This window comes from Salvelinus alpinus, chromosome 25, assembly GCF_045679555.1.
Source record: "Salvelinus alpinus chromosome 25, SLU_Salpinus.1, whole genome shotgun sequence".
Taxonomy (NCBI): domain Eukaryota; kingdom Metazoa; phylum Chordata; class Actinopteri; order Salmoniformes; family Salmonidae; genus Salvelinus; species Salvelinus alpinus.
In genome coordinates this window covers 32,081,896-32,106,643 of record NC_092110.1, presented here as the reverse complement: position 1 = coordinate 32,106,643, position 24,748 = coordinate 32,081,896, and the positions used below count along the sequence as shown (strand labels likewise).

General features: G+C 44.1%; 1 protein-coding gene across 5 annotated transcripts in view; it reads left to right on the top strand.

Moving 5' to 3' along the window:
- LOC139553813 (probable E3 ubiquitin-protein ligase RNF144A-A) overlaps positions 1 to 21,332 on the top strand; it is a 69,445-nt gene extending 48,113 nt beyond the window's left edge. For all 5 annotated transcript variants that reach the window (XM_071366511.1, XM_071366513.1, XM_071366514.1 and 2 more), the window contains 5 exons: positions 2,247 to 2,307; positions 7,061 to 7,280; positions 13,654 to 13,801; positions 14,373 to 14,462; positions 17,381 to 21,332. In XM_071366511.1, the coding sequence (XP_071222612.1) occupies positions 2,247 to 2,307; positions 7,061 to 7,280; positions 13,654 to 13,801; positions 14,373 to 14,462; positions 17,381 to 17,512 (651 nt within the window). In that variant the 3' untranslated portion in view covers positions 17,513 to 21,332. The remainder of the gene's footprint in view (positions 1 to 2,246; positions 2,308 to 7,060; positions 7,281 to 13,653; positions 13,802 to 14,372; positions 14,463 to 17,380) is intronic.
- The last annotated feature ends 3,416 nt before the right edge of the window (positions 21,333 to 24,748 follow it).

The window sequence follows — 24,748 nt, the reverse complement described above, 5'->3', positions numbered from 1 at the left end:
CCGGCTCCCTCTCACCACAGCAATCATCTGGCCCAGCTCCGGCTCCCTCTCACCACAGCAATCATCTGGCCCAGCTCCGGCTCCCTCTCACCACAGCAATCATCTGGCCCAGCTCCGGCTCCCTCTCACCACAGCAATCATCTGGCCCAGCTCCGGCTCCCTCTCACCACAGCAATCATCTGGCCCAGCTCCGGCTCCCTCTCACCACAGCAATCATCTGGCCCAGCTCCGGCTCCCTCTCACCACAGCAATCATCTGGCCCAGCTCCGGCTCCCTCTCACCACAGCAATCATCTGGCCCAGCTCCGGCTCCCTCTCACCACAGCAATCATCTGGCCCAGCTCCGGCTCCCTCTCACCACAGCAATCATCTGGCCCAGCTCCGGCTCCCTCTCACCACAGCAATCATCTGGCCCAGCTCCGGCTCCCTCTCACCACAGCAATCATCTGGTCCAGCTCCGGCTCCCTCTCACCACAGCAAGCATCTGGCCCAGCTCCGGCTCCCTCTCACCACAGCAATCATCTGGCCCTAGCTTCGGCTCCCTCTCACCACAGCAATCATCTGGCCCAGCTCCGGCTCCCTCTCATCACAGCAATCATCTGGCCCAGCTCCGGCTCCCTCTCACCACAGCAATCATCTGCCCTAGCTCCGGCTCCCTCTCACCACAGCAATCTGCCCTAGCTCCGGCTCCCTCTCACCACAGCAATATGCTCCGGCTCCCTCTCACCACAGCAATCTGCTCCGGCTCCCTCTCACCACAGCAATCTGCCCTAGCTCCGGCTCCCTCTCACCACAGCAATCATCTGGCCCAGCTCCGGCTCCCTCTCACCACAGCAATCATCTGGCCCTAGCTCCGGCTCCCTCTCACCACAGCAATCTGCCCTAGCTCCGGCTCCCTCTCACCACAGCAATCTGCCCTAGCTCCGGCTCCCTCTCACCACAGCAATCTGCCCTAGCTCCGGCTCCCTCTCACCACAGCAATCTGCCCTGGCTCCGGCTCCCTCTCACCACAGCAATCATCTGGCCCTAGCTCCGGCTCCCTCTCACCACAGCAATCATCTGGCCCTAGCTCCGGCTCCCTCTCACCACAGCAATCATCTGGCCCTAGCTCCGGCTCCCTCTCACCACAGCAATCTGCCCTAGCTCCGGCTCCCTCTCACCACAGCAATCTGCCCTAGCTCCGGCTCCCTCTCACCACAGCGGTCCTCTGACCCAGCTCATCTGGCCCTAGCTCTCCGGCTCCCTCTCACCACAGCAATCATCTGGCCCAGCTCCGGCTCCCTCTCACCACAGCAATCATCTGGCCCAGCTCCGGCTCCCTCTCACCACAGCAATCATCTGGCCCAGCTCCGGCTCCCTCTCACCACAGCAATCATCTGGCCCAGCTCCGGCTCCCTCTCACCACAGCAATCATCTGGCCCAGCTCCGGCTCCCTCTCACCACAGCAATCATCTGGCCCAGCTCCGGCTCCCTCTCACCACAGCAATCATCTGGCCCAGCTCCGGCTCCCTCTCACCACAGCAATCATCTGGCCCAGCTCCGGCTCCCTCTCACCACAGCAATCATCTGGCCCAGCTCCGGCTCCCTCTCACCACAGCAATCATCTGGCCCAGCTCCGGCTCCGTCGCACCACAGCAATCATCTGGCCCAGCTCCGGCTCCGTCGCACCACAGCAATCATCTGGCCCAGCTCCCTCGCACCACAGCAATCATCTGGCCTAGCTCTGGCTCCCCCTCTAAACGTGGCATCGTGCTTATACAGAGTGGATGGGCTCTGCTCTCCTGCATCCCTCCCCGATTTGAGGTCAATCCAAGGGCACCGCTCCTCGCCTCTCCAGGTAGTTTGCTTGATGGACTCACTCTCTCTCTGTCTCGGAGGCTGGTGGCACGGCCGTATGTTTCCAATCAATCAAAGTCACTGGCCCTTTAATAGAACCCGGCTTGTAACTCAAGTCAGACGGTGTACTCATTCAGCTGCTATGACAGCTACGTCTTTGATAAAACCCCCCCACCACCGAATGTTCTTTTCATTGTCTTGTAATGACCACATTTAACCCTCCTTATAGCTAGCCAGTATGCATATATTCCTCTCTTTAAAACAGGTTGGCTAGTTCTAATGATGCTGGAATTGAGTGGGGTTTTGTAATTGATTATCTTGTGGTGTAACTGAAAGCATCCTGTCCGATATTCGCTTGGTAAGCTATCAAAAGCACATCATGTTCCTAAATGTTCCTCTTCTCTTCCTCAGATCGAGTGCATGGTGGCTTCAGAGGTTCTACAGAGACACAAGAAGCTACAGTTTGAAAGGGGTGAGTGGGAGAGGAATTGATCTGTGACAGCCTACCACTCATAGCCTGGTGTGTGGCGTGTGTGTTCTCGCGCCCGTCCGTGTGTGTGTCTCGCGCCCGTCCCTGTGTGTTTCTCGCGCCCGTCTGTGTGTTTCTCGCGCCCGTCTGTGTGTGTCTCGCGGTCGTTTGTGTGTCTCGCGGCCGTCTGTGTGTGTGTCTCGCGGCCGTCCGTCCGTGTGTGGGTGGGTCGCTCGCTCGTGTGTGTCGCTCACTCGTCCGTGTGTGTTTCGTGCCTATCCGTAGGTGTCTACGCTGGTCACAGGAGCCCCACCTGTCTCCCTTGTCTCCCCACACCATTTTAAAGTGATCTGGAGGACAATGACAACCCTCTACCTTGTCATGTGTGTACAGCCTTTGTCCACTCTCTCTATAACATCTCTCATTCTTTACCTGGACTCTCACGGTCTCCAGTCCTGATGGACTGGAGGATTATCAGCAGTGTCATCCCCGAATCAGAATGTTTGTCCTGTTGGCTGACCTATCGTGTCCTGGCTTCAAGCCTGTCTCTGTCCTAATCAAGTTGAACACAACCCGCTATCAAAGAGAGGAAAGAGAGGGCTACAGTGCTTTCGGAAAGTATTCAGACCTCTTTCCTTTTTCCACATTTAGTTATGTTACAGTAGAACTGGGCGATAAATCAATAATTATCGAGGTAATTACTTCCCTCAATAACGATATAAAAACGTTTAGATTAATTTTCGATAATGTCGATGTAGAATATTTAGGTACAGCAGTCAATTTCACCTCTGACGCAGCAGGAACATGCGGCGGAGAAGTGAAAATATGCACGTGGAGAGGTATACGCAGACTAAAAACCACTTAGCACCTCGAGTGATGGAGTAGCCACTATTAACCACGAAAAATGTGTGATGTAGGCAAAAACAGTGGCAGTGATAGCCATGGAGAAGGAGCAGCTTCCAATATAGAAATGATTGATAAAAAGGGTTCAACTGTTTCAGTTATTTGGAAGTGGTTTGGCTTTTTGAAGTCCGAAAAGGAACAGAGCAATGTTCGGTGCAAATTGTGCCGTACACAGGTGGCTACCAAGTCACCATCTGAAGAAAAATCACTCTTTGGCACATGCAGAAAGTTTGAGTTTGGCCACGGTATTGATAAACGCCCCTCAAGCACCAGCCAATCTGAAGCAGTCAATACTGACAGTGTTTATGCCCTTCGGGCAAACATCGAAAAGACACAAAGACATTGCAAAAGCTCTTATGCATTGCATTGCTAAGGACATGCTACCAATTAGTGCAGTCAAAAAGGAAGGTTTCAAGAGGCTTATCAATTTATTTGACCCCAGGTACATGCCCCCTGGCCGCAAACATTTCTCTCACACCGCACTGCGTAAACTCTACGCCGAGTGTAGAGAAAAAGTTGAGGAACAGCTCAAGACAGATTTTATGTATTTTGCTACTAATACCGATCTGTGGTCTAGTCGCACGTCAGAGCCTTATATTAGCCTCACTATCCACTATATTGACAAAGACTGGAATCTTCTAAATAAATGCCTTCAAACATCATACTTTCCAGACGACCACACGGGTGAAGCTATAGCAGAGGGGCTCATTGATGCTCAGTCAAGACAGACAGGTCTGCATTACAACGGATAGTGGTGCGAACGCGGTGAAGGCCGCTCAAATCAACAAATGGACCCGACAGCAATGTTTTGGAGATCGTCTGCACTTGGCCATTCGTAAGTAACCTTGTCAATTGTGTATATTGAAGTAATTGGTTAGATGAAACTAAATGTGATTTTTTTTTTTATCAACTTATTAAGTTAAATATTACATTTGTACTTAACTAAAGGGATTCTTGTGATTAACATTTTATTAAAATCTTTTGATTTCTCTTAGAGTGGGTAGAGACAAACGGGTGATTGAGCAATTGGAGTGTGTAGGAAAGTGGTAGGTGCCTTTTCCTATTGGTGGAAAAAGAAGAGACCTGACAGTTGGTCAAAAAAAACACAACCTATCCCAGCACAAGTTGGTTACAGTCGCCTACCAGGTGGGGATCACGTCAAAAGATGGTGCAAAGAGTACTGGAGCAGGAGAAAGCCATTTCACAGGTCATGTCCCGTGACAAGAAGACCTGGCACTTAGCTCCCACCTACACAGATATAGATGTTCTTGAGTCCATCAACCAGGCATTGACCCCACTCCTAGAATTCACAGATGCTCTACGTCTGGTGAGTCTTATGTCAGTGTGTCTTACTTGAAGCCAGTACTACACCTGTTCAATACAGAGGTCATGAAACCTGATGATGGTGAAACAGAGCTCACCCGAACCATCAAAACGGTAGTCATGGACTATCTGAATGAGAAATATGATGACCTAGCCACAGATGACCTCCTGGACATAGCCTCTTTGGTCGACCCTCGGTTTAAAACACATTACATCAAAGAGGAGAAGGTGGGCCACGTAAAAGCAAGAGCTGTCTCAGAGATGGTCAATGAGGGACATGAAAAACCAAGCCCAGCACAGGGAGACGTTGCTGCTGCTTTGCCAGCTAAAAAGAGTCACTAGGCAGTTTTTTCAAAAAGCTATGCTCCACCACCACAGGTTTTACTGAAATCCAGCTGGTAGAAAAGGAACTCAGCTGCTACCTTCAGTCTCCTAATGCTGACAGTGAAACCAATCCACTGGACAGGTGGAAGATCCACCCAAAAAACCTTCCCAAAGTCAGCCACCTGGCAAAGTGCTACCTGTGCATTCCTGCGACCAGCTCCCCCTCAGAGCTTGTTTTTAGCATCGGTGGCAACATAGTGACCTGCCATAGGGCAGCTTTAAAGCCATAGACAGACTTGTCCTTCTTGCTTGTAAGACAACAACTACCCCAACTTCAACTGTGATGTGCCATTAGTCTAACAGTTATAATGCATATTGACTTGCACTATTTTATGTTTTTTTTTCTTCTCATGACTTGTAAGGGTTTACATCTTAAAAAAAAAAAAAAATGTTATTTGTGAGTTATACTTCTGACAATAAATAAACATTAAAGCTTTTGGTTTGTTCAGGCATTCTTGAGTCTGAAGCAGATATGAACCTTTTTTAAACATTATTTGATTATTGTGATAATTATCATTATCGAATTTAAAAAAAAATATATAGATATATATCGTGATAATTTATTTTCCATATCGCCCAGCCTTACGTTACAGCCTTATTCTAAAATGTATTACATTTTTTTTTAAATCCTCATCAATCTACACACAATACCCCATAATGACAAAGTGAAAACAGATTTTTAGACATTTTTACAAATGTATGTGCTGCAGAGGGACAAGAGACATGAGAAAATGAGTTTTGATCAGTCATAAAAATGCTAAAAACAAATTTGCTGAAAAAAGTTATGAATGAAAAAACAGGAGTTTTTGTGCAGGTACAGCCAACTAGCGCAAAAAAATATTGTCAGGGCCTGGGAGATTAGTCTGGATCGAGGGAAAGATGAACAGAGCAAAGTACAGAGATCCTTGATGAAAACCTGCTCCAGAGTGTTCAGGACCTCTGACTAGGGCGACAGTTCACCTTCCACCAGAACAACGACCCTAAGCACACATCCAAGACAAGGCGGGGAGTGCCTTCGGGACAGTCTCGGAATGTCCTTGAGTGGCCCAGCCATAGCCCGGACTTGAACCTGATCGAACTTCTCTGGAGAGACCTGAAAATTGCTGTCTAGCGACGCTCCCCGTCCAACCTGACAGAGCTTGAAAGGAGTTGCAGAGCAGAATGGGAGAAATTTGCCAAATGCAGGTGTGCCAAGTTTTTAGCGTCATACCGAAGAAGTCTCAGCTCTGTAATTGCTGCCAAAGGTGCTTCAACAAAGTACAGAGTAAAGTGGTCTGAATACTTATGTAAATGTTTTTTTTTTTTGCTTTGGAATGGCACTTCCGGTTTTGTCTGGAAATACTCGGGAGAAAAGGGATTTTTTCTCAGGATGGAACACTTTGTAAAATGTCAGGAAAATATTCAACTCTAGTGTGCATGCATACACATACAAGAACACACACACAATATGGTGACCGTGGCCACATTAGAACCCCGTAAATGGGTAAAAATATTTAAGAAAAGCCAGGGAGAAGAGTGGGTAAAGGCAGTCAGCCATCTCATCAACGTTCCAGGCCAGCGAGTCAGAATAGTGTCTGAAACCAAACCATATTTGGCAGAGCCAAAGACTATATGTGGAATTGCGTGCAAGCAAGGGGCTGTTGCATTGGACACAAGCAGTGTGTGTTTCTGATTGGGACAGGATGGTCAGGTTTGTTTTGTAGCGACAGACAACATTGAGCATCTGCCAGTTTTGTTTAGTTCGGTAGATGCTAATTTAAATAGAGAAAGATAGAAGTGCATTTAGCTGCCCTGTTATGGACCAACTGAATGTGATTTTGTGTGTCAAATTACACATGATTGGGAATTTCACAATTGCAATTGGTTTGGTACACATACAATCTCACTATACACACAGACATGAAAGATGACAATCAACGATAATGTAGTAAAAAAATACATGTAATTATTGTATTTGGATTGTTTTTGCTATCATTAATATCACTGTAATTTCTGAAAAAAGCCATTGCATTGAATGTGTCTTACCCAATGTAGCGCCATAGGCACTACAATCACTTATGACCTCAGGTCACCATGCCACTCCTACACAGGCGGGCGGGGGTTACAGTACAGTCTTTTGGTGACACCTGGTTTTGTGCCACCACAGAGGTGCTTCTGGACCCGTGTCTGACGTGGTGCCCGTCGTCGTCGTGCCAGGCAGTGTGCCAGCTGAAGGAGACTGAGGTGGCGCTGCCCCAGCTGGTGCAGTGTGCAGTGTGCACCCTGGACTTCTGCTCTGCCTGCAAGGCTAACTGGCACCCCGGGCAGGCCTGCCCACCACTGGAGAACAACCTACCCATCACCGCCTTCCTACCTGGAGAGACCAGGTATGGAACTAGACGGTCTCCTCTAGCCTTGGCGGTATACCAGAATATTTGGAAGAAGCTACGGGATGGTTTTTCAGTTGTCAATACCGTTTAAACAATTTATTTTTAAGTGTTTTTAATAAATGGGTATTTTTGCTACTTTTTAAGTAAATACAAATTGTGCAATATGTTCGGAGATAAAGAACATTGCGTTCTTCATTTCACCTGTCACATTATTATGAAGCTTATGGTAGACCCCAGTCACGTGGCGTTTGTTTACAAGCACACAAGGACGGTAGACCGGAGCCTTGTGATTCACTAACTGTTGTGCGGCATGCGCCAGGTGATCTAGTTAAGGTATGGAATTCAAAACAAAATAGTTATAAGATTTCTAGCTGGCAAACATTTAAAGTTAACTGTCTAAAATGTGATAAATGCTCTGCAGTTGTGCGTTTGGTTTGCTAATTTAGTAGGTAGTTAGCTATCTAGCTAACGTTAAGTGGTTAGCTTCTTCCAAAATTAAGCATTCGCTTGGTAACAGCAGAGAATCCCCTCCTTGATCAAGAGCCTTGCAGGCTAATATTTGTTTTGTGCGTGCTGCAAACTGTGTGTATAATTTGTTTGTTACTTGTGTAGGTCAGAAACTGCACAAAGTGTTTGCAATGTGCTCGTTAGCATTTTCTATGGAATTTGACATGTGCTTGTTAGCATTGCTAACCTTTTGGATTACAGAGCATCAGTGAACCTTGTGTTCAATGCCGGTATTATTGAATATCCCAGTATGGCACAAAGTCTGTATGATGGTATGACCATCTAGATACCACCCAAGAGTCTTCTTTCCCTTTTCTTCATCGCAATCACTTCCTATCCTCCCGGACACATCCTTCCTACCCGTAAGAGACCAGGTATAGAGCTGGAGTTTTGTCCTCTTCCTCCCCCTGTCTTCACTATCTTTATGACGCCCTCCAACCATCTTTGAACTTTTTACTGTTGAAAATCGATATCCCAAGTATAAATACATTCAAGTACATACACTAAAGGGTGGGGAAAAAATCTGTTTTGAGCAAAAAGTTTACTGCAGACTTCAAGGTGTATAGGGCATTCAAGCCAGAGTTGGTCTGATGGCATGTCGTGATGTCATCAGCCTCCCCCTTGTTTGAGGGGCAATAGAGAACAAAAGAGGGAAGGCTTACCCCCCCCCCCGCCCCCCCCCAACTGTGCTCTGTCATGACTTACCTGGACCACCTTTTGATGTGCCTTTTTGTTAAGTAAATCGGATGTTAAATGAAGTGAAAGAGACTGTAGTGCCACTAACTCACTCTCCTTCCCATCACCTCAAACTAGTTGAATAGGGTTACACTCGTGACAACTGAATGACATTTCATCCCAAAAAGCAGCACATGGGGCCTTATTCAATCAACCTGCTTAGCTGGTAAGCATTGTTTTGTTGAGAGCATAAACAGAAGTTTGTTCTTAATGTTCATATTTTGGAAACCCTGGTGCAATGATCCACGTACACACATGCATTGTTTTTAGCCGTCATTGTTTCCTTCTCATGTTGATGATCTGTCCTCTACCTAGGACACAGCCTCTGTCCTCTCTACTGAAGACACTGTGAGGACACAACCTCTGGTCCCTGTGGGAACCTGTATTTACAATCCAGCCAGCTCTCCGTTTCTGGATACCAGCCTAGCTACTGCTGTTGATGGTTCCAGGAAGCCTGCTGCTCTCATGCGTAACGCTATGGCATGAATCATGTAGTAGTCTCTAGTCATCTAGTACATTTTTGTGGATATTTAATATGACCGAGTGTATTGGTTGGAGCAGATTGCCTGACGGTGGTGCTGGGACCCATGGGGTCAGTTAAGGCTAGTCGGGGTAGACTCAACTCACCCGGTGAAAGTTGTACCGGGAGCAGGTAGATCAATTTATGATCCTAACTCATAGCCAACTTGGATGAGTTGTCTACTTAAAATTATAGGATATGGTGGCCCAGTGTTAAAGCCATCTGAAAGAAGAGTGAAGGGGAGAGAGTTGTTGAGTTGTCCTCAGATGTCACGAAAGGCCCCAGTGTTAAAGGGACTGTTCAGGATTGTACAACTTAAGTAGTCTGTGGGCCAGGAGAAACTGTGATCCATGGTTCGGTTTTCTCTTAACAGCCACAACAAACTTTCTCCATGGCCAAATCAATTCTCATCAGCTCAACATTTAGTTGCTACTTAAACGTCATTTCGCCATACAATAAAAAATAAAAAACATGCCCCATCACTTCCATTGATTGTTAGCTAGTGGTGGCTAAAGTTAGTTAATGTTCTTTTTTTATTTTTTTTATTCTTAGGGGTGGATCAGCTTAATATTGCGGGAAGATTGTTGCTTCCATCAATGTAATTGTCTGCATCATCTCCAATCCCCCATATATTTTTGGGGTAAATGGCCAAAAGTTTTGAGAATGACACAAATATTAATTTTCAGTCTGCTGCCTCCGTTTGTATGATGTCAATTTGCATATACTCCAGAATGTTATGAAGAGTGATCAGATGAATTGCAATTAATTGCCAAGTCCCTCTTTGCCATGCAAACTGAATCCCCCAAAAACATTTCCATTGCCTTTCAGCCCTGCCACAAAAGGACCAGCTGACATGTCAGTGATTCTCTCATTAACACAGGTGTGAGTGTTGACCACGACAAGACTGGAGATCACTCTGTCATGCTGATTGAGTTTGAATAACAGACTGGAAGCTTCAAAAGGAGGGTGGTGCTTGGAATCATTGTTCTTCCTCTGTCAATCATGGTTACCTGCAAGGAAACGCATGCCGTCATCATTGCTTTGCACAAAAAGGGCTTCACAGGCAAGGATATTGCTGCCAGTAAGATTGTACCTAAATCAACCATTTATGGGATCATCAAGAACTTCAAGGAGAGCGGTTCAATTGTTGTGAAGAAGGCTGCAGGGCGCCCAAGAGTCCAGCAAGCACCAGGACCGTCTCCTAATGTTGATTCAGCTGCGGGATTGGGGCACCACCAGTACTGAGCTTGCTCAGGAATGGCAGCAGGCAGGTGTGAGTGCATCTGCACGCACAGTGAGGCGAAGACTTTTGGAGGATGGCCTGCTGTCAAGAAGGGCAGCAAAGAAGCAACTTCTCTCCAGGAAAAACATCAGGGACAGACTGATATTCTGCAAAAGGTACAGGGATTGGATTGCTGAGTACTGGGGTAAAGTCATTTTCTCTGAATCCCCTTTCCGATTGTTTGGGGCATCCGGAAAAAGCTTGTCCGTATAAGACAAGGTGAGCGCTACCATCAGTCCTGTGTCATGCCAACAGTAAAGCATCCTGAGACCATTCATGTGTGGGGTTGCTTCTCAGCCAAGGGAGTGGGCTCACGCACAATTTTGCCTAAGAACACAGCCATGAATAAAGAATGGTACCAACACATCCTCTGAGAGCAACTTCTCCCAACCATCCATGAACAGTTTGGTGACGTACAATGCATTTTCCAGCATGATGGAGCACCTTGCCATAAGGCAAAAGTGATAACTAAGTGGCTCGGGAACAAAACATCGATATTTTGGGTCCATGGCCAGGAATCTCCCCAGACCTTAATCCCATTGAGAACTTGTGATCAATCCTCGAGGCGGGTGGACAAACAAAAACCCACCAATTCTGACAAACTCCAAGCGTTGAATATGCAAGAATGGGCTGCCATCAGTCAGGATGTGGCCCAGAAGTTAATTGACAGCATGCCAGGGCAGATTGCAGAGGTCTTGAAAAAGAAGGGTCAACACTGCAAATATTGGACTCTTTGCATCAACTTCATGTAATTGTCAATAAAAGCCTTTGACACTTACGAAATGCTTGTAATTATAGTTCAGTATTCCATAGTAACATCTGACAAAAATATCTAAAGACACCGAAGCAGCAAACTTTGTGGAATTAATATTTGTGTTATTCTCAACTTTTGGCCACGACTGTACATACACGTACATATATAAACAATCATACATATACACATACCTATATAGATATACATACTTTTCTTAGAATACACCTTTATTATTCCCCGCAAACCCTACCACCCTTCCCCCAATTGGCGTAAACGAATTAACAATAACACTACCTTCAGTTTATACATCTTATACACAGTTTACAGACACAATCTATTTTACAATAGTTATCTTTAGTTTGTTTTTAGTCCTTCCTCTATTTCGGATGTCCATCCAGTTGATTTATATTTGTAACTGTGCTATTTCACAACATTTCTGAACCTATGTACATTTTACCGACCCCGTATGTTTTACATTGGTTATCTTGTTATTAATCCCACCCTTCAGCTCCATTCAACCCCTCCCATCTATCTCTCAACATCATCCATTTTGGATTTCAATTTGCCATGTATTTTTCAAATGTGCTGTGCTGTGATGTTTCACAAAAGTACTGAACCTTTCTATTCTCATAGCTTCTACAGATTGTAAATTAAAGATAAATATTTTTGCTAAAATAATTATTATATTATTGATTGATTGACTATGGCTTTTCAAATCACCCAGTAGTGCTATCTGCAGTGTTAGTTCTAGGCAAATGTTGCAATGCTTCAGCCATTCCTGGACCTGTGACCAAAAACGAGCTACATATGGACAGTACCAAAATAAATGATCTAATGACTGACTTCCCACAGCAAAATCTGCAGAGCTGGGAAGATTGTATCCCCCATATATATAACATTCTATTGGTTGTAATTTAAATAGAAAAATTGGAAGTTTTGATTCCGGTGTTGTTTTGTGTGTCAATTCATAAACCATGCGCCATGGAATGGGTACAACAAATCTCTTCCCAACTATTTTGCAATTTTATATGGCACAGCTGTCAATTTTTTTTGTCCTTAAATGAAATTGGTATATGTTTTATTTATCACACTTTTCTTTAACCATTTATGTTAGCTAGTCAGCTAACGGTTGTATTGTTTGTATTGTCTAAGGAAAACCATGGATTACAGTTTCCCATAGACTAACTTCAGGATGAGGAACCAACTAACATGCAGTTGTAAAATCCTGAACAATTCATCTTTTAACGCGGCAATCAGCTGTTGAATAATACCAAATCGTACACCCCGCCTCTGTTTGGGTATAAAGCTGAGGAATGAGGCTGGAGAAATGTAGCCACACTCAAATTCATAGACAGAGCTATGGATGCAAGGACTGACCATCCATGATATCAAAATGGAAGTTTTAACCACGTTTTGAGGCTTTACAGGTTTTGTTTACATTTACAGAGTAAAACAGGCATATTTTGGTTTCTCATGGGGTACTAATTTCATGAGGCATTTATAATTTATATTACTCAAGGGGTACATATCATTTATTTATACGTCCCAAAATGGATGTAGGAGCTGCAGATTGCCCCTTTAAACTGCAGCCTCCTCTCTCTCCACTGTCAAGACTTCAATTATGGCTTGTATGGCTCTTACTGTGATGCTTCAGTTGTCTCAACAATGATCTCTGGAGTACATTCTTCCTTCTCTCTCTCCTTGAAGAGTGTGGGAGGGGAAATTAGTCTCCTTATTCGAATGGCCTCCTCTTACACTATTAGCCCGTTCTGCAACCAGCTGACATATGAAGCAATTATCACAAAGGGCAAATGTTATCCTCAGTGGACCGATCCCATTTTGCACGGAGCTTGCTGCCTTTCACTGATATTTGTTTTAGTTTCTCTCTGTTGCCATTGCTCATATGAAACAGACACTCTCCTCAAACCTCACACTGATCCATGTAGTTTACCTTCTGATCTTGAACCTGTATTCCGTTACATTCAGGCCTCCATCCCTTTCCTTCCAAAGTAGATGCTAGAATCCAAAGTCCTTTTTTGTTACAAAATGGCTGTCAGGGTATCAAATTAAGGAGGAAGTAAGAGGTGTGCCTTAATCCACTCTGGCCGTATGTGATCAGTAGCTGGGGAATTGTCTCAAGAAATGAATATGCTTGTTCTGTGTCCAGCTCTCTGAGACTCGAGGGCATCCGACAGCATCACCTGCTCCTCTCTCGCTCTGGCCTTGAAGAGTCAGCAGCAATAAGAATGGAGACACAAGACCTGCCTTTACAATAATAAGGGGAAAGAAAGGACTGAAATGAGTAGGGAAAAGAAAGGCTAAGATGAGCACACTTTGGGTTTCTCATTTTAAACACTCATTAAGTGGTTTATTGCAAGCTTGGGTCTATTGTGCACTTACAAAGGCTATAACAGCTCTGTGGCATGATAAACTGTATGGGTTGAAAATCTCTGTGTCTCTGATGTATCGTGGTCTTTGTTAGCATTATTCAGAATAAACACTTGTTTCAAACAGAATTTGTTTAAGAAACGTAACACACACTGAACGTTGCTCTCTCACTATGTCTCCTCAGCTCCTTCTACAAGAGTGACGATGATGACGGTCCCATCAAGCGCTGTCCCAAGTGTAAGGTGTACATCGAGAGAGACGAGGGCTGTGCCCAGATGATGTGCAAGAACTGCAAACATGCCTTCTGCTGGTACTGCCTGGAGTCACTGGACGTGAGTAGAGAACCCGGTCTCTCTCTCACACACACGCCTTTCTGCTGGTACTTTCTAGAGTTCCTGGACTTGAGTAGAACGTTGTCTCAATGTTTGCCTGAAACAACACCACACGCATGCTGCTACAACATGCTGATGTTCCTATAGAATAATACACACGTTTCTTTGCCGAGGATCTTTAATTTCGCTGTACAGAGAATGTTGCACCTGACTGCAATACGGCAGTCTGAAATCTGCATAGAATTCACTCTGTCTGGTGTTAGCAGTGATTCAATGTGTTACATGGGAGTAATAGCACTACAGGAGGTGTGATAAGGCTGCAGGCCAATGTCTTTCCAAATCCATGACGTTTGATACAAGGCAATGGAACTGAAACAACAGTTTTTTATTTATTTGTTATCTGTGCTTGTAGGAAGCTAGGAGGCTTTACTGGCAGTGTCTTAAGTAAATCCTAATTTCAGACTGCACTGGTCATTTAAAAGCAATTTTCTCCCAGCAGCTGCCTCTGAGTACTAATGATAGATCATTATTCTCTCTCTCTGTCTGCGTGTTTTGTGTGTGTGTGTGACAGGATGACTTCCTCCTGATCCATTTTGACAAAGGACCCTGTCGAAACAAACTAGGCCACTCCAGGTCGTCTGTCATCTGGCACAGAACACAGGTGAGTTACAGTATGTTAGCACACTCACTGTTCTCCTTCATAACTTTCTTTCTCTCGCTCTCTTCCACGTGTTCAACATGAATACACATGGACGGTGCTCTGTAAAAACACTGGTTGGTAGGAGAGCACAGGTTGTGCTCTAGATGTTGGCCCATTGTTGTTGGTGAGAACATGTCTAACATTGCTATCTTCTAGGTCATTTCCTTTGTATGTGTACATGTACTAGTCAATGGGTAATAGTAAAGCTTTCAGTTTGGCACAAATGTGACAGGCTGCTCAATATCTTGCGTTACTGGTAAAATAGTAAGTTACAGCATGCATAACCATGTTGTAACCGACTGTCTCCCGAGTTGCGCAGCGGTCTAAGGCACTGCATCTCAGTGCTTGAGGCGTCACTACAGACACCCTGGTTCGAATCCAGTCTGTATCAAAACCAGCCGTGATTGGTCGTCCCATAGGGCGGTGCACAATAGGGTCGTCCGGGTTTGACCGGTGTAGGCCGTCATTGTAAATATGAATTTGTTCTTAACTGACCTGCCTAGTTAAATAAAGGTTCAAAAATAACATAACACTTGCCATACATTGGGAAATCAAATGAAAGTCCATACGTCCTTTAGAATTGTTATTTTAATATTAATTTAATGCAACAACAAAACAATTTCATCTTACATCACCAAGTCATTTTTCAGCTATAAGTACAGTAACCTCGAGCACATATCTATTCATAGATGAGCACGTTTCCCGCGTTTAATAGTGTTGTGACTGCTAGCTTACACACTGACATCTGTTGCCCAGTGGGACAGGCTGAGTCATTTGAGCATGGTTACAGCTTGTGTACTGCACCTCCTGTACCCAGCCCGTACAACCTCACTGCTTCCTACGCAGCCCGTACAACCTCACTGCTTCCTACGCAGCCCGTACAACCTCACTGCTTCCTACCCAGCCCGTACAACCTCACTGCTTCCTACGCAGCCCGTACAACCTCACTGCTTCCTACGCAGCCCGTACAACCTCACTGCTTCCTACCCAGCCCGTACAACCTCACTGCTTCCTACCCAGCCCGTACAACCTCACTGCTTCCTACCCAGCCCGTACAATCTCACTGCTTCCGTCCCAGCCCGTACAACCTCACTGCTTCCTTCGCAGCCCGTACAACCTCACTGCTTCCTATGCAGCCCGTACAACCTCACTGCTTCCTATGCAGCCCGTACAACCTCACTGCTTCCTATGCAGCCCGTACAACCTCACTGCTTCCGTATGCAGCCCGTACAACCTCACTGCTTCCTACGCAGCCCGTACAACCTCACTGCTTCCTACGCAGCCCGTACAACCTCACTGCTTCCTACCCAGCCCGTACAACCCCACTGCTTCCTACCCAGCCCGTACAACCCCACTGCTTCCTACCCAGCCCGTACAACCTCACTGCTTCCTACCCAGCCCGTACAACCTCACTGCTTCCTACCCAGCCCGTACCACCTCACTGCTTCCTACCCAGCCCGTACCACCTCACTGCTTCCTACCCAGCCCGTACCACCTCACTGCTTCCTACCCAGCCCGTACCACCTCACTGCTTCCTACCCAGCCCGTACCACCTCACTGCTTCCTACCCAGCCCGTACCACCTCACTGCTTCCTACCCAGCCCGTACCACCTCACTGCTTCCTACCCAGCCCGTACCACCTCACTGCTTCCTACCCAGCCCGTACCACCTCACTGCTTCCTACCCAGCCCGTACCACCTCACTGCTTCCTACCCAGCCCGTACCACCTCACTGCTTCCAAGGACCTTGTCGCTCTCTCGAACTCCTCATGAATACCTAACACATGGCCCTTATTCACAAAAGGGGTGCTGATCTTGGGATCTAAAAGGCAAAACTGATCATAGATCAGCACTTTTTATGAATAAAGGCCCTGATCTGATAGGGCAAATCCTGCCTTGATGAAAGCTCAGCCTCTGTCTGACTTCAGATCAGTTCTGGGATTGTGTCCACCGGGGATGCAATAAGAGGAATAGAGGTCACCTCTCTAGGTGTATGGTTCTACTCTAGGCTTACTGTTCTCAGACCAGACATGGTATATTCTATACGATAGCATTGTCAGGGTTTGTTCATATGAGCACACGGGATATCATGTTAATACAGGTACAGTATACCGGGTATACCGGCACAACTAAAGGTTAATGTGGTCTGGGGAATTCATGTAAATATTAATACCTCCACAAGAGGAAGAGAACTGAAACACCCAAGAGTGGATCTCAACTATGATATTTATCCATGCTTGGTGGTCTTTAATTAAAATGTCTTTATCAAAGGATATTATTTTAAACCATCTAGCTGACTGTCAAAATGGTCCGTTTGCAGTTATTTTTAGATAACTATATCTCACTCTCTGCCGTCTTGTCCTTCACAGACCTACCCTGAGGTGATCCCCAAAATGACTCTTGCTCTGAAACTGGCAGAATTGCATTCTGTTATTCTAAGGAGGTCTTCCCTGTAAATGCAGTTTTGAATGTCATTTTGTTGCTGAGGAGATGTTGGGCTGGAATCAGATGCCACCATGTGGTGGGATAGATGACTTGCACAACAAAGATTGAAAAGAAAAGGGATGCCCAGCACTCACAAGGGTTTTGTTCAATAAGGCCAAATGAGAAAATGGTTTGAGAAGAAAAGTGAAAATGGCTTGGAGTCTAATTATCATGTTAAGGGATTCCGCAGATGCTAGTCCTCTTCAAAGTGTTTTCTCTATAGTGCGGCATGTGTTCTTTTGATATGTTTGCTATGTTACTAAACAAACAAATGTCTTATTTGCTGGTGCTTCTGTCTTGTTGCAGTCTCTCACCCTCTTACTTTCTCTCCCCCTCTCTCTCTCTCCCTCTTCTCTTCTTTCTCTTGCTCTCCACTCTTGCTCTCACTCTCTCCAGGTGGTGGGGATCTTCGCTGGCTTTGGCCTGCTCCTGCTGGTGGCCTCTCCCTTCCTCCTCCTGGCCACACCATTCATCCTCTGCTGCAAGTGCAAGTGCAGCAAAGGAGATGATGACCCCTTTCCCACCTAAACCTCACCCCACCAACACAGGAGGGTGAAGAGTCCGCCCCCCCCTCCCCCGCCGTGGACCATTTTTTCCCCTTTTTTCCCCCTATTGCCTCCCTCCAACCTTGGAGTGCTGCTTCATTTAATGGGACTTGGACTAGCCACATGCCCAATCCATCTCACTCCACAGTGTCATGGTGGGAGTGGAGGAGGAGGAGTTGACCCCATGCCCACTGGCCTGGTAGAAGAGGTCAAAGGTCACAGGTCAGACTGAGGAGGACAATGATGCCCCTCTCTGTGTGGATTTGGGGGCTTGTGTAAGTATACTGTAGCAGGGCCACTCTGAGGCCTCGGCTGTGCTTCAGGCAGTACAAGACAAGAGGAGGGTGTTTTATCAAGATGAAGGATAAACACATTAGGATGTCTTGATCAGGGTTGGGCTCAATTCTAATTGAAGTCAGTCCATTTAGGAATTAAACTAAAATTCAATCATTTATAAAATTGCATTTATTTTAAATTACTTCTCAATAAACTTAACTGCATAAACTTTTTATTTCAAAAGTTAAGTTGAAATCACTTCCATGAATTGACTGCCTTCAATTTGAGTTGAGCCTAACCCTGTTCTAGATCCTCTCCTCGGGACATTTTCATGCAGTGCCAGCTTGAATCGGAGGACCTTTCACTTGAACTTACTTTAATCAAGTTTTGTTCATTTGTCGAACACAAAGCTCCCTCCCCCCACTCTCTCTGTGTAGCTGTCAACATACAGGAAGTAGTACTGGAGTTACATGATGACCCACATTTTGTGTTCACTCTGTTTGCACATGAGACTCCCGTTTGTCACTTTACGGACCGGGGCGGTAGTTGGGGCGTTTTCTCTCTCACTCCCCTGTACAGCACGTTCTCTTGTTGATGTCAGTGTTTTTGTAATCTTTCGCTCTGTTCCAACTATCAGCAACAAAGTATTCATTTTACAAACTGAATTTGAACTCTTATGTGTCTACAGGTATTTGTGAGGGTGTCCCAAACTCACTCTCACGTCCCAATAAGATAATCATGGGCCTGTATTCACACGGTCTCAGAGTAGGACTGCTAATCTAGGAAAGACTCAACTAATCCTAGGTTAGCACTCTTACTCTGAAACACTTTGTGAATACAGGCCCTGAACCTTAGTGTCGTCATCCACACAGACGGAAACAAACCATTTGGAATTTGTCAAATGGAATACCTGAATATAGATGTCATGCCGTTTTAATTCCGAGTTCCTCTGAACCCAGATAAGCATATTGCTTAGCCAAATAGAACAAATGGTTTAAAATAAATTAGAAAGGTAGCCAAAAAGCCACCTTAGTATTCTGAAGAAGAAAAAAATTGTCTTGCAAAAACATGGCTTTTGTCCAGTTCCGTCCTTGTGAAAGCACACTTAAATAATGAATATGTTTAATGCATCACAATCAGTCATTAAAACCTGTTTATTGTCAGGTAGAACATAAGAGATGAATTCATGTCTCTCTCTGATACAAAGATGTCTCTTCATATCATCCATATCACATTGATGTTGGTCATATATCCAACTACTGTAATGAACAATAATCCTATACAAATGTTTTTTGTTGTGTGAACTAGTGGAAAACTTGCATATGTTAGTGGTATGGTTGTCAATGTTTTGATTGGGAGAAAGTTGAGAGCACTCTCTCTACATGCAGCTAACCTTTGCAGGGCTATCAAAATGTCAACAACTTCACTAGACTGTTTTGGACACATCCGAAAGCTGCTCTACACATCACTGTATCTATGCAAGTTTGTGCGTTTCCAATCTTACTAGGTCTTGCTAATAGTGTGGTCATATCAAGCGGTCCAGTATGTTATACCAGATTCCCTGTGCCATCTCTTCATACGGTAGTGTTTTACAATGGGGTGGTTGACTTGCATCAGATGTAACATGGGTTTGATTTGACCTATCTGGGAAGCCATACATTAGTTAATCACCGTCATTTGTCCTCATGTTGTTCCATTAGACTGTGTGGTGAGGATGCATGTAGCTACACCGTTTCTCACTCTGAAACACATTTAAAAGGGCAATCTGCTGCATCCATTTTTGGACCTTTAAATTCATAATATGTAGCCATTGATTCATGAAGAATATAACGGTCTCATGAGCTTAGTTCAACTGTTTAAACCCATTAGAAACCAAACTATACGCTTGTTTTACTCATTTGTAAACACTAATAATTCTATAGCCTCAAAATGGTTAACTATAGTTTTGATATTTAATGGATGGTCAGTCCTTGCATCCATAGCTGTTTTATGAATTTCTACATCTACTGTTTACCAAAACAGTGGCAGAGTGCCCACTTTTTTATTTTTTTATTGCTTGAACTGAAGATGGACCCTAAACTCAAGAGATGAGTCATTATCATTCCGTCCATCACTTAGCTACTTTGGAAAACATACAGAATACTGAGAAACTCTTCAAAGAAGTCCCTGATTTTTAATGTTGCTCTCGTAGCATTCAAATAGGGGCTATGGCAGTTAATAGGACTAGCATCAGCTATCACCTTACTTCATGGTAGCCATTCCTTTAAAAACAAAGGGAATGTTAGCCTAAATGTTTAAATACCTCGCCTGTAGCCTCATTTTCTTCTAACCCTTACTGCGTCAAAGCCTGTAATTCCAAAAAAATTCAGTTGATCTTATTGACCCTGTTCTGTCAGTAAGGAATATAAAGGTTTCAACTGAACATGTGGCTCACTGAGCTGACCATGTCTTTGTATGACAATCGTGCCAAGAAGGTCTCTCGTGGGTGGCAATGGTGAAATTGAATGGTGTAGAGTAAGTGAATAGTTTGAAGCGTCTAAGAATTTGTCAAATAAAAGCTGCGATCTTGTTTCCATATGGTGTGGATGTTAATGTTGGAGGTTGAGCCTTGGAATACTCTATGGTATGACGTGTACTATTTTGGTTTTCAAGATGTAGTATGTTCATTAAATACTGTAGTTCTTTCTGGAATTGTTGAGTTTTTGAATGTGTTCGGAGATCAGAAGAAATGTAGGCGCAATTTCCAGGTTTCCTCAACTCAGAGACTTGGAAGGACGACATGGTAGGACTATAGAAATGTAACACACAACTTGGTTCCACTTCTCTTATCATCTATTTGGTATAGTTGGGATGTTGAGCTGAGAAGAAATCTTGAATATTTGTCCTCTGACTCAACTGATTTAGGTTGCTGGTTTTTCATATGGTTACACAGTATCTACCAATCAAACTCCAAGGACTCATACAGTCATTGGTGTCATCTGGTTTCAGTCAGCATTATGCAGCAAAGGGCCAAAAAACGTACATTTAAATGCCATTCACCTTGAGGTGAGGCCATGCATGTTGCACAATTATTTTCTAAGATTTGATACTTCTATTTCTTTGTCCACATTTCTACTGAGATAAATGTAGGTTGTTGAAAACATTCCATTGCTCTTGTTTTTAAGATGCATGTTGTACTCTACCATTACTATGCGTTTTAGGAACCCATACTACGCCTCTTCATTTTAGGGACTGAAACAAGTCCTTCAATTTCGGAAGTTTTCTGTCATGACATACTCTTTATCCTGGCTTTTGAAGGGTGCCTTTCACACTTAAGATACTGTACATAGTTTGCCTTTGTGTTATACTTGTTCTGTTGGCTTTGATGCAGTTAATCATACATTTAATTACTTTCAACTTTTCAAAAGATGTAACCTTTTAAATTGGCATGTGTGGATATCCTTCGATAAACCAACATTGTACTTTTCCCATGTATCTACAGTTTCACGAACTCTGTGACATGGAATAAATGTGGTTGTTTTTTGTGACTCGTGTCTCCTTTGGACATAATGTCAATATGCTTGACGCATTTAACGTCTGATTCACAGTATGGTTGTCCAGAATCGTACTGCGCTGTTCCTTTTCAGCAACTATGGGGGATGTGTAAGCAGACCAGTCCAGTACAACTTGACTTGGTTTGGCCGTATGATGTGAATAAGGGAATACGTTGAGCACAACGTTGAAAGCGGTATTTTCAACTTCTTTTCAACCAAAAAGTCGTATTTTCAACATCTTTTGCTCATAGGGAAGTTCTCACTAGTCCTCATCGGTCCCAGGAACATGACTGGTGTAAGTGCGCACTCTGGTGTTGAAAGATGGATGGTACATTTGTCTTTGTCTTCGTCAAACACTTAGTAGGATATTTTCATTCCAGTCAGCGCTCGCGTCATGTTAAATATCACTGAAAATAGATGTGCAAATGAATTTAAAACCTCCGTCAGTGTGTTGGTCTTATTTGAAGGGAGACCTATCCAGTAAACCTTGGCTTTTCCAGTGGTAGACATTACTTATTGTATGGATCTAATGTTCCTTCTAGGAGATACATAAAATAATACACATATGCATTGAGACATTCAATCAAATCAATTCATAAAGTTGCTGTTGACCTTCCCCTCTGCCAGTTCTTGGCTTTGCACTGTGACAGGTTCTCGGAATAAGCAAAGTGTACCTATAATCAGAATAGTCAACATTAATTTCCTGGTACCAGCTCATAAATAAAAGCTGTACCATTCATATCAATTAAGTATGTTTGTACGGTACCATTCACAATGTTTTGGTCTCAAGGTATTGTATAGCTTTTGGGTTAAATGCATACAGAGTTGAATGTATGGAGGTTATAATAACTGTGACATACAAGAAGCTATAGAGGACATTGGCTTGCGTAAGTATTCACCCCATTCTTCAAGGCTTAACTGCTTCAGCTCCTTCAAGTTGGATGGGTTCCGCTGGTGTACAGCAATCTTCAAATCATACCACAGATAATCAATTGGATTGAGATCTGGGCTTTGACTAGGCCATTCCAAGACATTTAAATGTTTCCCCTTAAACCACTCAAGTGTTGCTTTAGCAGTATACTTAGGGTCATTGTCCTGATGGAAGGTGAACCTCCGTTCCAGTCTCAAATCTCTGGAAGACTGAAACAGGTTTCCCTCAAGAATTTCCCTGTATTTAGCACCATCCATTTCTTCAATTCTGACCAGTTTCCCTGCCGATGGAAAAACATCCCCACAGCATGATGCTGCCACCACCATGCTTCACTGTGGGGATGGTGTCTCAGGTTGATGAGAGGTGTTGGGTTTGCACCATACATAACCTTTTCCTTGATGGCCAAAAAGCAGAATTTTAGTCTCATCTGACCAGAATACCTTCTTCCATTTATTTGGGGAGTCTCCAACATGCCTTTTGGTGAGCACCAAACGTGTTTGCTTATTTTTTTTCTGTCCACTCTTCCGTAAAGCCCAGCTCTATGGAGTGTACGGCTTAAAGTGGTCATATGGACAGATACTCCAATCTCCGCTGTGGAGCTTTGCAGCTCCTTCAGCGTTATCTTTGATCTCTTTGTTGGCTCTGATTAATGCCCTCCTTGCATGGTCTGAGTTTTGGTGGCCGGCCCTATCTTGGCAGGTTTGTTGTGGTGCCATATTCTTATATTTTTTTATAATGGAGTTAATGGTGCTCCGTGGGATGTTCAAAGTTTAGGATATTTTTTATAACCTGACCCTGATATGTACTTCTCCACAACTTTGTCCCTGACCTGTTTGGAGAGCTCCTTGGTCTTCATGGTGCCGCTTGCTTGGTGGTGCACCTTGCTTAGTGGTGTTGCAGACTCTGGGGCCTTTCAGAACAGGTGGGTATGTATGTGTGTGTATATATATATATATATATTGTGTTAATTTACAGTTGAAGTCGGAAGTTTACATACACCTTAGCCAAATACATTTATGATAAGTGAAATAATCTGTTAACAATTTTTTGAAAAATTACTTGTCATGCACAAAGTAGATATCCTAACCGACTTGCCAAAACTAAAGTTTGAACAACACATTTTTGGAGTTGTTGAAAAACGAGTTTTAATGACTCCAACCTAAGTGTATGTATGTACATACAGTTGAAGTCGGAAGTTTACATATACTTAGGTTGGATTCATTAAAACTCATTTTTATATATATATGCATATATATATTTGTGTGTATATGTGTGTGTGCATATATGTGTGTGTGTGTGTGTATATATTCTGAGATCATGTGACACTTAAATTAAATTGCACACAGGTGGACTTTTTTTAAACGAATTATGTGACTTCTGAAGGTAATTGGTTGCACCAGATCTTATTTAGGGGCTTCATTGCAAAGGGGGTGAATACATATGCACGCAGGACCTTTAAAAAATAACAAATAAACAATTTTTTTCACTTCACCAATTTGGACTATTTTTCGTATGTCCATTAAATGAAATCAAAATAAAAAATATTTAAATTACAGGTTGTAATGCAACAAAATAGGAAAAACACCAAGGGGATGAATACTTTTGCAAGGCACTGTATATGCTCACTAAAGCTATTGAAAAGCCTTCTGCATCAATCTCTACTTCTCTTCACACATTGTAGCCCTGTCAAACCAACACCTGCTCTTCAGCTCTTTGTTAATCACTCTCTCTCCCTCTCTCATTGTGCTTCCATTTCCTGCCAGATGTGGGTCTGGGAGTGTCACGCAGACTAGCCTGAAATGAAAGCGCAAACGCCAAATAACAACCCAGTGATATATCATCCCCCAGCAGCTGTTCTCTGTTTGGAAGGCCTCCGCCAATCGCAGGGTCCGGCCGCAGGAAGCACCATCTGTGGGCTCCATGGCGACAGGGTTCCGGGTGCTGAGGCTGATGGGTTATCTGGAGCGAATGAAGTGAGGAGAGGAAGCCAGAGCCAGGCCCTCACACCTGTACTGTACGGTACACAGAGTCCTGACATCACAGGTGTGGGCCGCCCAGCCGCAGGGCTGGGTTTACCCACTGCTCAGCCAAGGCCTTCCTCTGCTCTCTCCTGTACTTAATCTTTGGTGTAAAGAGAGGTTACTTCTTTGTCCTTGTGTCTTTCTGTGAAATGTTCCACTAATAAAATGCTCTAGAGTGGACATGCATAGTAATTGGAATGTGCTAATTTACAGGCAGGTAGGTTCATAAGGTCTTCATTAGTTTTTTTTAATCTTATGTACACACATATATATGTACTTTACCCAAACCTCTTCATATCCATGATATATTTTACACTGAGTAAACAACACATTAAGGACACCTGCTCTTTCCATGACATAGACTGACCAGGTGAAAGCTATGATCCCTTATTGATATCACTTGTTAAATCCACTTCAATCAGTGTAGATGAAGGGGAGGAGACAGGTTAAACTCAATA